Source organism: Zootermopsis nevadensis, unplaced genomic scaffold, assembly GCF_977971745.1.
Source record: "Zootermopsis nevadensis isolate Lab colony 2312 unplaced genomic scaffold, Znev_1.0 Znev_ptg000024l, whole genome shotgun sequence".
NCBI classification, from domain to species: Eukaryota; Metazoa; Arthropoda; class Insecta; order Blattodea; family Termopsidae; genus Zootermopsis; species Zootermopsis nevadensis.
The window spans coordinates 765,743-779,926 of NW_028259156.1; the positions used below are offsets into that span (position 1 = coordinate 765,743).

Genomic DNA, 14,184 nt, shown 5'->3' on the forward strand with positions numbered 1-14,184 from the left:
CTTGCGACGTCCCTGAAAATTTACAATTTCAATCCAACCAATACGTAAAAATATTAGCCCACCTTGCACAAAACAAGTATTACTGACCTATTTAGCAACAGTTGTACATAGGAAAGCAATTTAAAATTAATAGATTTTATTAGCATCGTCATATATTACCGCCACCGCCACCATCATTACAATAATAAATTGAAATAATAAAATAATTACATCTATTATTTAAGTGCTTAAAACTGTCACTAGTTAAGCAAATAAAAATACGTGTGTGTAAGATGGACTAAAATTTCTTACGTTTCCCAGATTATTCTACTAAACGGCGTCAAATTCTGTTGTTGTTGTTCTGTCCTTGGAAGTCAATATTAAAACAAATCAAGACGTCCTTTTAGTTTCATTTCAATCACAATCTTGCAAAATGTACTTCAGTTCGAGGAATTTGTACCGACGTCAAAATAATTTACGAGCTAGCAGGCAGTTCGCTGGTAACAAGCAATGAATGATCATCCAACAGAAAAGACCGCGCTATCTCGTAATATCTGTACTGTTCAGTACATTCTGCATGTTATATACAGAACGGCCGAAAATATACCTACCAAGTTTTGACGCTTTATTTCCACTGAATCACAAAAGCACACGAATCCATTAAAATCAGCGTCTCACGTCATTTACATTATAATGTGCCCAACGTGTCTTCACTCAAAGCTTTTGAATACCGGATTCAGATCTTCCTATTGAGCGTCTGAAACTAATCCCGTCTCGGCAAATTTCTCGACGAGGATTCAAAATGTGTCAAACTTCACCTGGCAATTTCTGGGTTTTAATATAAATGAACCTACTGTTTGATGGTGAATAACCACTGCTCAATACTCGTTTAAAAATTATAATCACTCATTGGCGAGTTAAGTTTGAACTTGGCAGGTACATTTTGGACCAAACTGTGTACAAAATCAAGGTCACTTGCCATTCAGTTTTGATTATTTTTTAAACAAATTCAGCATTCAGATTCTAAAATTTAAAGACTCACAGAGTAAGATCTACAGGGAAAATACTCGTAATTCATTTCCACAGACATTATAATTAAATTAAAAACATACATAGCTAACTGTCGCTCACAAAAGAAAATGGGAATTAAAATATTTACAGTGACTTTATAATAAACCTTCAGCTGAATACACAGCAACCTATTATTTGGACAATGGATGTTTCACAAGCATCAATAAAATATCACAGAATACTTCTATCTTCTGCTAAAAGTAATACATCATAATATAACAATCCTTATGAGATAAATAAATAAATATGTCATTAATGCTCTTATTAAACATTCTACAAAAGGTTATATAATGTTATTTATTATAATCCGCCACTGGTTTCTACTAGTTTTATAGTGTATGAAATGTTGCAGTATATAACCATAATTTCAAATCTCATATTCACCCAAGCCCACACTCCAGAAGGAACCAACTACTTGGTTAGGTTAGGTTAGGTTAGGTTAGGTTGGATTAGGTTAGGTTAGGTTAGGTTAGAATGCTAAACTTTATTGCAAATAAAATACCTCTCAACCTGTTACACTACATTAAACAAGCCGACATTTAAAGAAGACGTGATATCACAACTTCAAAGAATTGCAAAAAAGCCTAATGGGGACGCGCAGATTACACAAACTGGAGAAGTAAGAGACTCAGCTAACGGCAAATTGTTCTGGTCCACAGATTAGCATCCGACACGTAATTTACGAAAGAAAAATTTCTATTGTTCTTTGTTGGTTTTTACGGCTGGAGTTCATTGCACACCTTTGGCTCTTGAGTGAGAGCTGTGTCAAATATTTGGTGTTAATCAGGAATTTGGCAAATATTGCAGGTGGGGTCAGATCAGAAGGCCTTGTATTGCGCAGACGGTGGGTGAGATACAAATTCGATAGTGCTGACTGGCGGAGCAGAGCAGCAGGAGACGAGCACATGGTTAAGGAGAGGTGAGAGGAAAATTAGGATGAGGGGAAGAGGAGGTTCCGGTGAAAAGATTTGCAGCAATTAAGTGGAAGGTAGTGGCAGCTGTTCGATGACAAGCGTTGGAGAGGTGATAGTATACTCACCCTTTCGAGGGCTCAGTACAATCTATGGTTTGGGAATAAATAGACAAAGCCAGGCTTTGCTTAGCCTGTAGTCATTTTCATGGTTAAAATTTGTGGGTCTTTGGCTATTTTGAATGCCTCCCTGATTATGCAAGGACGGTAGTTGCTGATGCTAGCAATGACTTCTGTTTTGAAGCCAATGAAACGCCCGGTGGCTGTAGAATGTTGATCACTGGCTTTCCAGTCTGGTGGTACATTCCACAAACCAGCCATCACATACCCACAAGCATTATGGAACACATAAGAGACTCCAGACTGGTGAACCAGCAATCGGCGATAGCCGAGCACTCCTTCCCTCCTCAACCATGCACTCATCTCCCATCGCATAGCACCCCACTCCTCTTCTCCGACGATCAACACTATCAAATTTATATTGTGCCCGCAGTCTGCCCAATACAAGGCCTTTTCAACTAACCCCACCTCACACCCACGTTGAAAATGGTAAGTGCAATATTTGCCAAAAACTTTGGTTAACATCAAATAATCGACGTGACTGTCACCTGAAACGTGAGTTACACACTCAAATGTCGCAGTTGGGCTTCAGGGTTATGTGATGTGGTCAGCCCTGAAAACGGTGGCAGCATGTTCCTCCAAAATCTTGGTATCTACGTACAAGATCACGTGGTGTTACAACCCAGAAGAACAATGACAACGTATCGCCATAACAACCTAAAATCTCATTTTCCAAATGTTTTAAGATTTGTGTTCATATCTGGTCAAGAAGTCTTCAAAATAAATTTTATGCTTGTAGAAAGTAGCAACTTTGAAAGGATTAAAACATGAAAGCAGCGGGGCTTCCGTCCCTGGCGCCAAACTAGCTGCAAATAATAATTATTCATTATGTACAACAATATTACTACTCTACTCTGAGCGCTGCTGTTGGTCAATAAATTAAATCAATGTCCGCAATACTCGCGCTTCATAGCCCTTTAAAGTGTGCGCAACACTTTTCCTGTTAGTAATTTGGTAATGCAAACTGTTTTACTTTGTGTTCATTCATAATTTTCACATCAGAATGTACGAACAAAATCTGTTCTAATAAGATCTGCATAAGAAAGGCAAAGCAAATTGTCTAACACTTTCATTCTGACTAGATTTGTCAAACTTCATACAGAAATATTTTCGACAAAGTACCGCGTCCTGCACTTTCAAGATCATAGCCGCCCGCTAAGAACTGAATCTACGCAGTTCTGCCGAAATAATTTTAACTGCGACGCCCAGAGCGCGCGAGTAACGACAGTAACTTTTGTGGGGACCGACACCTGATGAAGTCTAACAAAGTCAAAATGTACAAAAAGTGTTTTGTATTATCAAAAGCTTTCTACAAAATTAAAACAACACGCTCTCCTCCCAAGTACATGTATAATATTGACCAGAATGGATTTTGCTTTAAATACAAGTTTAAGGTTAGGTTAGCTGAATAATATGGTACTGGATTTTAAATTACCATTCAATTCTCAGACAAAATTCTGATCTAGTTTTGTGTATGTACACAAAAATCAGATAATTATAAGTTTCTACTTGAGTCGCTCCCATCTTTATGACGAATGATCTTCATTTTGTAGCAACTCACTAAGACAAGTAATGAAGAATTACTTGGAAATTGTGGTACGATGAACACATGTCATCCCAGTTACAATTTAATCATAGCTCACCGATGGTTTGAAACTACAAATGCGACATGTTGGCAAGTAAATCACTCTTGCAGAACAGGGAGGCCTCAATCTTGCATTGCGACCTGCCATACGATAAGATGACTGCGTTCGCCCCTCAATTCTCTATCCTGTTGCTGAGAACTTCCCATTGGCTCTGTTTCACCTTCCAGCTCATCCTCTTCCCCATCACCTGAAAAACAACAACTTCATATTATGTATAAAGTGAAGCGTTCGCGGCGACTGAGGTTTATGAAAGATTCTTGGGTTACAAGCCCCATCAGGTGGCTGAACGGTGAATAAACCATATCTTCTGCCGACGATCGGACTGGTTACCCAACGACCCTGAGGATGAGAGCAGAGATTGTTCTTGAAACGTTGGCAAAAGATATGGTTTATTCGTCGTTCAACACATCTTCTTGTTATCTTATCTGCGTGTCCAAAACAGAAGCTGCATAATGGTTTCGCTAAAGATTGTTGTCAACATGTTTCACACGGAAAAAAGAGCAGTACAGCTGTATTTTAAGCTACTACATAATGAGATGTAAATATAAGATATTTAAAAGTTGGCATATGTCAGTAAAATCTCATTAACCAAGGGCAGATCCCAGAAACTTTGTGTACTTCTACTTTCAACAGCCTATGAACAGCCTATGTGACGGCATATTTTTTAGAAGCAACTTATTTTTAAAAACCAGTAAGTGCAGAAAAGAGTGCCTTGATTGATGTGGACATGACACTACACAATAGTGACAGGAATCGCTGGTCAAACATCCAGAAAGCACCAACCCCATTCAAACAACATATAAACAAAAACATTTATGGAATTGTATGTTTCTGGGTGTATAATGGTCACTGGCACCTTTGATACTGCCCTATAACTTGTGAATTTCAAACTCCACACACTGCGGAATATTTAAGAGTTTACGTATGGCATCAAATGAGAGGACGACTGTGAAGAAACTGTCTGTGGCATATATTTGGTACTAACAAAGAATTCTCCGGGTGGGAGCGAAGAAAGTGACAGGAACTTCAGTCAGGATAGTTGAATTCCCAAGCTAATAATATTAACATACTAACAAGATGGCTCACAGAACCCGAAGGTTCATCATCGAACTAACCAAAGCCCTCCACCGGACCCTGTCCTGGGCCACCAGTCTCCCTTATCTCCCATAGATCTCCCCTGAGATTATCCTCCCATCTACGTCTAGGTCTCTCCAGCGGTCTCCTCCTCTCAGGCTCTCCGACCAATACCCAGTGCACACCTCTTGTCCCATCCATGCATTCTACATGCCCCACCCACCTCATTCTTCTCGACTTAATCACCCTGACAATACTGGGGTTGGAGTATACAATTTTAAGCTCAATATTAACAAAATACTGTAGAGAAATGCTAAATTAGTTACTGTACAATCAATTGTGGAATAAGGCAAAGTCAATTAAGAATATAAGTTTAATACAGAGCACAGATTAAAGAACCAAAAACCATCTGACACACAATGAGTTAAAAACATAGCCAATCAGTAAATTTATAGGATTTGAGAACCCTGATGATGGGGACAGAGTCGGTTCCCGAAACGTCGGTTTACTACGGTAACCAGCTGAAGCGGCTGATTGCCCGAGAAGATTTTATTAATCAGCAAATTGTTTGCCGTGGCACTAAAATGTGACTTTGAAATAAAAATATGCCTAGAAGTTGCTGGTACATCCTGCAGTGTTCTTTAACCTGTGCTGAACGTGAAGAAACCAAACCACAACAGATACTAGCAAAAGTTTTTCTGTGTGTAGTACTTTATTTATGCTGCATACCATAATTCTATTTGCCAGACTACGAGGTGGCTAGCTGTGTCTTCAGCTTCCTCTGCATCATCCACTGGAACGGATCAAACACCAACCACACACACAAGAAAACAATATACACACAAAGAAAACAAAAATAAATCATAACACAGTGTGCGGACATGCGTCTGAAACTAAAGCTACTTGCACGGCATTTCATTAACGGCCAAAACATGTCTCCCGCAAGCCAGTGACCTGCTGCAGGTTTCTGCTCAATTCACATCTTTTTAATATGTAAGTAACAAAAATTACGTGGCCCAGTTTCCTCCAGAATTTTATGTGATCATCCATACAAAATATTTTTTTTGTTTTTAGGCACACACTGTCACTTTCACAATGGTTCAGTCTGCCATGATAAAAAAGTATGTAAATATTTAATTTTTACGTTTCAGCCAAGAAATTGTACTTGAAACAAACAAATTAATATTAATGTTATCCAATTTTAAATTGCCTGCTGCAATGGTTTCCAATCAGGAAATTATAAACAAGATCAAAGAAGTGTAAAATTATTTCTCACAAGCAAGGAAAATAAAAAGTGTGAATGAAGAAAAACAACACAATTCCTTAATTTTTTATCGCACTAAATGTACGATTGCAGAAACTAAATATGAAACTTCAGACTACGTATAGCAGTTGATAAAGTCGTCTACAAACAGCAAACACTCCTGCAGAATGTATGTTATGAATCAAAACTGTGTGAGATGTACTGTACCTAATTAATAAGCAATAGTGCCTGAAGGTTCAACAACGCTAATCCCACTTCTGGACTTGATCCTGAGATAAGTTTCATCATCATGACTGATATCCCTAATATCCGCATCCATGTCATCTTCATCTGAGCATTTCAAATTGACGCTTTAAAGATTCTGTATGCATTTCTTGACGTCTCAAACTACCTACATGTCCAGCTCATTATATATTCCTCAATTTCATTATGCTAATAACAGCAAACATTTGTCTGATAACAAATCAAAATTACACTCCAGTCTGATAAACTTAAAACTTTAACGATGCCAACGTTTCATCAGGAACTCAGTGCAAGTCCTCGAATGTACAGGACTTGAGACATATAAGAAATAGAGGCTTCATATCAACTAAACGGCCCCATTTTTGACAGCATAATCACATTTCTTGAGAACAGATCTCACGCATTAAAAGAAATGAAGTCGTTCTCGCCTACAAAGAATGGTTTGTATCAGCGTCTTGAATTTTTGTAAACTTGATCAAAAGTTGTGTCAAAACGTTAGGCAGAGGATTTAAAAGTAGTTTCAAGGTTTGTCTGTGCTGCACCAGCCCCCAGTACTTTCAAGAAATTAACGCAAATGTCAACTTCCTGGTACTTGTCAATTATAAACCCGTCAAATCACATCTGACGGACATACAAATGTTTCCAATTTTGCAGACAACTGTAACTTCCAAGCAGTCATCCTTCATTAGCCATTCATAGCAATAATAAGCGCGACAAAATACTTCAAAACCAAATTTTTAAATGAGGTTTATGCATAATAAAAAAGTACGTTCAGGACAAATGGTGACATGCAACACTGCAGGACATTGTCCAATTGTGGTTCACAATCAAACTTCAATATAGAAACTAATTCAATAATTGAAGCTACAAAGATACAGCGCAGCACACTGGAACAGATATTAATACCACAGAGACTAAGTCTAAAGTTAATAAGTGAGAATTACCTTCTTTTTTTTTTAAGCTATACTCTGTGATTTTCAAAGTAGCAATGAACACAAGGCCGTGAAGTTTTTCGGTAACTTTATCTGAAAGGGCAAAACTTAACTACCAATTTCACAGCGACAAATGGTTCTGAAACATTTCGATATATACTTTGTAATTATTTGTATCCAATTTCTGCCTACATTTACATTTACTTACAAACGATACGATTCATTCTGAAACTGTAAACTCTAAATTATATTTTGCTTTCAGCTGCAAATGGGCAGCTTCACTTCACAAAATATTCAGGATTCTACACAAAGGACACAGTTTACAGTTACGTTTTATGTTAAAGCACTCCACAAGTAGGCAGTATTTTAGAAATATCGATTTTTGTGATATGTGAAGTTTATAACGCCTGAAAATTCCGGATCTGAACCTGTCTTTTCGTCCAACTGATATCAATTTCAGTGTTCCAGACTGAGGACAAATGCGAAACTGATGAATTAACTAATAACAGTATAGAAACTCTTTGATCACAATCATACACATGCAAAGTACGGAATGCAACAACATACACAAGCAAGCACTAACATCGATAGATGAGTTAGGGCCAACCACTACGACAGCGACAGAAATGAATACCAACATGCGTAAAAAAAAGTATTAAATAATTAAAAGCAATATTGGAACAGAACTCATAACGTAAACTAAGTTACAGACAAAGTCACAACCCAGTGACACAATAATCAATTTTGAAACAAAACAGCTTAGTAACACAACCAACGACCAATAACAAACATGGTGGGACAAACAAAAATTAAATCTACAAGAGAATAAGAGCAATGGAAGGAAAGCACAGGCTAGACAGTTACAATGCAGTAATGCGTTATATTAAATAATGTAATTACTGTAAAAGACGCACCCTCAAGGATCCTTACAGGGCTGATAAGGTGTACTATGCTTTGCTCACCTATTTAATGTAATTATTATTTAGTGTTCTGTCTGACGACAGGTCCATCGTTCTGCCCAAAAAGAGTTCGCCAGTTTTCCCTATTCCCATTTAATGTAATATCACTCTTACATAAGATAATATTCTAACAAAATATTTTTTAAACATTCTCTAAAGTTTTATGTTTTAAGAACAGTATATTTGTTTCATAGTTGATAATTTAAAAATTAATAATCATAAATTGCACACAGTTCAATGCAGTGGTATTATGAAAAAGAGAACGGCATTAAAATAGAAGCTGTACAGACACATTATTTACTATGCAGGGATAACATTTTTCAGTATTCTTCCAGATGACATTAAAAGTTTAAATCGTGATAAAAAAATATTTAAGCCTGCACTAGAATATTATCTTCCATCTCTCACTTTTAATGCATAGAAAACTTGACTTCAGTTGAAAATTATTAAACACCAAGTGTTTATATAAACAGATGCAATAAAAATGCTGTTTTGGTACTTAATTGCATTAAGTATTCATTTTCCTACTACAAAGGATTTATAGTAAGTAAATAAATTGTAATTACAATTCTGATTCAAAACCATCAAGGGGCAACACATTAACAAAGACTGCTGAAATGCTGCTACGTTTGCAATTGAAACTGGAGCATCTTTGTAGAAAGACGTGCGTGGGCGTGGGCGCACGTGCGTGTGTAAATAATTCAGGATAATTGAAAAGTCTTGCACCCACATTAAAATACTTATTGAGAGTTGCAACGCAATATAATTTGACTGTAATGAAACTGAACTTATCTATAAAAATGCAAATAAATTGGATATCATTACACTTAATATTAATATTGATGATAATGATGATGACGACAACAACAACAACAACAACCTTCCCTCGATCTGCGACCTTGCCGCGGTGGGAGGGCTTCTGTGCCTCAATGAACCTGATCTGGCATGAGCGTAAGCTCCTGGTAGGGTCACCCTTGCCGGGATGGTCGAAGGAGAGAGGCCGGATTAAAAATAGACCACATCCATGTAAATGGAGATACCGGGAAATGGCCACTGCCTGGGGAGTGCCAGTGCTGGATGTGACAGTTACCTATCCACCAATGGAAGGATGCTGAGTTGGCGGGTTCTTATCGGCGAAGCTGAAACCACTACAGACAACAATATCCAAGAATAAGAAGAAGAAGAAGCTGCACCTACTGCCAGTGCTTCCAATGACGTAGTTCAGTTGACCACCACAGCAGGAAAGAGAGGACAATGCATGCAATGGACATCTAATATGAACAGAGACATAACGCACCGCTTCTTTAAATCTACAAAACTCGAAACGGATGAATTCCTATCAAACAGAATTTCACCGACTCTTTATCAGTCTGTACCCTTGAATCAGTGGTAAACTAAGCGAGCAAAATGTAGACTGAAAAAGAGCAATAATCACTAACGGTATGCTCTCTGATATTGAAATAATGCAGATTTACGAAGAGGTAAGAACAGAAATCAATATGACACCTGAAACACCATCCGACCAGGGAAATGAGAACTACTGAATCTCTTCAAAGTGCCTTCGAACCTCAAACCCTCTATGCACAGTGCTAACAAGCAGAGACTGCGCGACCTTTTACACCTCATACTACATTTTTCATAGTTTTTCTGTTTGTAATTCCAAATTGTGGCCTTATCTCATCAGAAATGCAAATGAATAAAGTGGTTATTTAAGAATTGTGCAAATTGTAGTTTTAGTGAGAAAACTAAGCAAAGCTACACAGGGAAAATGACTGAAGCCTTTTAATCCACTCTTTGCTTTACCAGTTTCAAAGAAAAAGGTGGCCACAACTCACATTTTTAATCAAAGTATTTAAAACTGTTCAAAAACTTAATACGCAGAAACTATCAGGGTATTTAAACCCCAGTACTGAAGGAGTTACTGGTATATTAAATTACATGCAAGGTTATGTAGCGTTGAGATCAACATATCTGTCGACATGGCAACTTACTGAGTAGGTGTATGAATCTGTAAGAAATTTTCACTGGGTTTCTGAACGAGTTAAAAAGCCACAAACATGCAAACCACATGGACAATGAGAACTGCAGAACACATAAACCTATATGTTACCTTTTAAATGTATTTGTTCAGTCTAAAGTAGTGTTTAAATATGCTGCTCACCAATGCGGAAGTCAATGTAACCCTCGCCGCCAGACATCACTAACATAGACGCGGGCTTCTTTCGTTCCAGCGCCTCCAATTCCACGTTCTGTAAAAGAGGTGCATCACTCATCGCTGCAGACAAACCCCCAGAACCTGTAACATCAACGACTATGACAGGATACGGAAAATGAGAATCGTATTCAATGAGCTCAACGATTAAAATGCGAAATATCACATCCCAGCTGAACACTGAGTAGTCGATTACGGCGCTGTGCTTTTCAATAGTAAGGCCATCTTCAATGCATGTGCAGAGACTACAAGGTTCTCATTTGGTGGCACTGACAAAGGTTAAGTTTGTGATGGCAGTTCTACATTGGTTTGATATTCTGCATGGTATAGTAGCAAGGGTTTCAAAATGCAATTTCCTGTGACATTGCCCCCAGCAACGCAGTTACGTGATCTTTGGCAGCTTCAAAACCAGTAATTTTCTTTACCCTCTCCTCCTGTACCATTAACATTAAATACTTGTTTTGCCAAACATCCTGTACATGAATTACATCAATCAGCACTTTACGGAACACATTGACTGCTACTTTATTAGCATTAGGAGCTTCGCTCATTATTTTTCAAAAACAAACAAATTTTCACAATGTGAATTTGCATGATGCTTACTTAAATCTATTAACCCATCTACGACCGGCAACTACACATCCATCCATTTCACCATTCTTCACTTCCAAGCCTTAACGGACATAATAATTCTTACATCTACTAAAACAATCCACAGAACAGCACTTTCAGATAACTTAAAATGTCAAATTTTCCTTCAAGCTAAATTATTTATCTTTTCATGAATGCATAAGAAAGCAGACGGAGTAGAACAGGGTCAATGTTGTATTATGTACGACAAATCTACCCGAAACTTAAACGCACAAAGTCTGTTCCTAAACAAATTTGCTCTAAATAATGACATTTGTCCTCAAGATAAAATACATCTCACGAATTTTGTTACTGCTAGCACAAGCACAATTACTTTTACGCTTAGCAGCCGAGAGTTTGGGGGCAAGAGTAATGTATTTTGTGGAAGAAACGTGAGCAACATTCTATCAACACAACAAAAGATGATAATGCAGAACATGCTGGCAGAAGGTATCACTGCAATATGCACGTGCACTCCACCATGTACGCAGTATCTGCAGACCTTCTTCTTCTTCTTCTTCTTCTTCTATGGCTCTCCGGTCCGTATTCGGTCCATGGCATCCTCAATTCTCCTCTTCCATTCGGTCTGTTAGGTCCGTCTGTCCGAGGCTTTGATCGAGGTTCGAGACATCTTCCTTTTTACGGTGCAAGGTTGATAGCCTTGCGACCAACCCCCAACCTGGAGGACCAGGGTACCTCTCCCCCTCGACCAATCTGGCTAGGGAGGCCCTACCAGTAGCTATGCTACCGCCAGCCAACATAAATTTCTGCAACTTGGAATTTTTAAACTTTTAAAATGTATTTTCGGAGGTCTTCATGTAAAGTTGGATTTGCATAACTTGGTTAGGGTGATAACATTGCATTTGGATGGTATGAGAACTTTCAAGCCATATCTCATACCTGGAATAGCAACGAAGAACTTCACAGCATCTCGATGGCCGTGAAATGACAACTGGGCCTGCGCCATGGAGCAGTATGGGATGAAACTTCCAGGCGTGACTCTGCTACCCGAGCTGTCAGCATACACGCGCACTACTCCACCAGGCATATTCCTGTGCATTCCTTGTAGATTGCTGCTGTTACTTCTGGTTCCAGCACCTCAGATAACAAACAGGAAAGTAAATAACTCTTTGATCGTGCAATATTTCAACAGGAGGCAAAGCAGAAAATAGGTTTATTTCTTTAATATCTTATTACTAGTCGACAGGTCAAGAAATTACATACATTTATGGACCACGACGTTATGCCGCGTTCACAGAAACCTGCCAATGGCAAGCTGAATCAATTTCACATTCTAACATCCTATTTCTCCTGCATCAATTTCGAGTCAAAACCTATGCTTCCGAGAATAGCCATCTCCAAAATGTTGGTTCTTGAGTCAACACTGATATGACTGCTCATCCTAGAGGATTTTATAACATTCAAGTTGATGATTAACTGGAATTGCTCTTCTATGGTTGGGAGAGTTATGGACATGTAGTATACGGCGAAGTCATCAACAAACAGGCAACGGAGCGACGTACATTGCTCGTGGTTACATTAATGGCAATGGCATATAGGGTAGCACTGAGGACTGATCCCTGCGGATGCCATTTCCTTGTGAGCCGATAAGACGGTGCCAAGCCAGATTCAAAATTGTCTGTTGGACACTGAATCTATGTGAAAAGATTTGCAGTTGACCTATCAGTTTCCAGTGATAAAGGGTTCAGCAGATCCTGTATTGCGAAGCTTTCACACTGTCAAAGAGCACCCTGCAAAACATTTAAACTCACTATCCTGGCAGGCCATTGCGATACTTCACGTCAAAGAGGTCATGGGTGTTTGTTACATTGTGTGCTGCATAGTAAATACAGCAAAACTTAATTTCAATAAATCCCAGTGCCGATAACCCATCTCGCCGTCACGTGATTTATCACGACTTTGTTATTTGGATCATTATATTTTCGCTCCTATAATCAACACAAATCACCTTTCCTGTTTTTAAAACTCAGTGACAACCATGACACGACAATTTCAACACTGCAGTGAAAAGTTCCAGCCTGTGGCCAGAGAATCGAACTAGCAACCACAACAAATGTAACTAACTAATTATGACAGCCCTCCTAAAGCGTGGGGCAATGAATGGTTACAAATGGTCGTCCAAAGTGTGGCGTGAATTAATGAGACTTCTTAAAAAATCCAGCATAAAACTATCCTCTTTTACCATGGCTAGCTTCTTCACTTGAAAACCAACTGGTTTCTAACAGATTAAGTTTCGTTATCACATACATCACAATGAAAGGACTTTCTGGTAAAAGTAGAAATCAGTGGTGTTTATTTTATGTAGAAATTCGTTGTCAATAATGGCCTTCATACTCCCATAAGAATTATACCGATAGACCACACTGTGTAAGATTAAGATTTCAGCGAACAAATAACAATTTTTCAACAGAATATTTTCGGCATAACCTACTTTAATTAACGCCAATGAATGTCAGTACTCACTTTCAGAAAGAGGAACTGAGATAATGACACCGTTGCCAGTTCCAATCCACAGACGACTGGAAGAAATGAGCAATGCTGTGATCCGCACAAAGGAGAATCCCAACTTGCCTGTACCTGCCATAACAAAAAATAAACATTGTTTCTATTAAAAGATTATTCTAAGGAAAGGGCCCAACTTGCATTGCATTTTAAGAAAAAGTCTTAAGGTTACACCATTTCTGTTTGTACCCTCCTAATGAACCTTAAAATCAACTCTACTCTGTACAATTACCCATCACCAAGAGTTCAAACACACGAGTTTCCGAAATGATTATACTGATCCTAGAAAATCTTTGTGGTAATATGCAAATTTTCATGTAATTTCTTTACAGAATGAAATAAGAACGTGATTGGTTCTACGTGAAATATGTGTGCTTTCGGTTGGATGTCAGTTAACAATGAACCTCTGGGGTTATAAATGCAAATAATTCTATGGGAAAAATCATAACTTTTATGGTAAGATATGGCGACAAAGTAAAACTTTGGGGTTAGGTCTGGTAAATTTTGTGCAATGGAAATCTGCACATGAACGTCTGACGATTGAACAGAGAGCCAAAGTAG

The 14,184-nt window shown here is 38.2% G+C and overlaps 1 protein-coding gene across 12 annotated transcripts in view; it reads right to left on the reverse strand.

The window, feature by feature from the left end:
* Nucleotides 1-1,052: 1,052 nt before the first annotated feature.
* syd (JNK-interacting protein syd) overlaps nucleotides 1,053-14,184 on the reverse strand; it is a 42,587-nt gene continuing 29,455 nt past the window's right edge. For 8 of the 12 annotated variants that reach the window (XM_087355547.1, XM_087355546.1, XM_087355548.1 and 5 more), the window contains 4 exons: nucleotides 13,585-13,698; nucleotides 12,001-12,198; nucleotides 10,420-10,554; nucleotides 1,053-3,973 (listed from right to left, as the gene is read on the reverse strand). In XM_087355547.1, the coding sequence (XP_087211673.1) occupies nucleotides 3,849-3,973; nucleotides 10,420-10,554; nucleotides 12,001-12,198; nucleotides 13,585-13,698 (572 nt within the window). In that variant the 3' untranslated portion in view covers nucleotides 1,053-3,848. Of the gene's footprint in view, nucleotides 3,974-5,589; nucleotides 5,654-10,419; nucleotides 10,555-12,000; nucleotides 12,199-13,584; nucleotides 13,699-14,184 lie in introns of all 12 variants that reach the window. The other 4 variants (XM_022064828.2, XM_022064827.2, XR_015536995.1 and 1 more) reach the window with 3 other exon arrangements.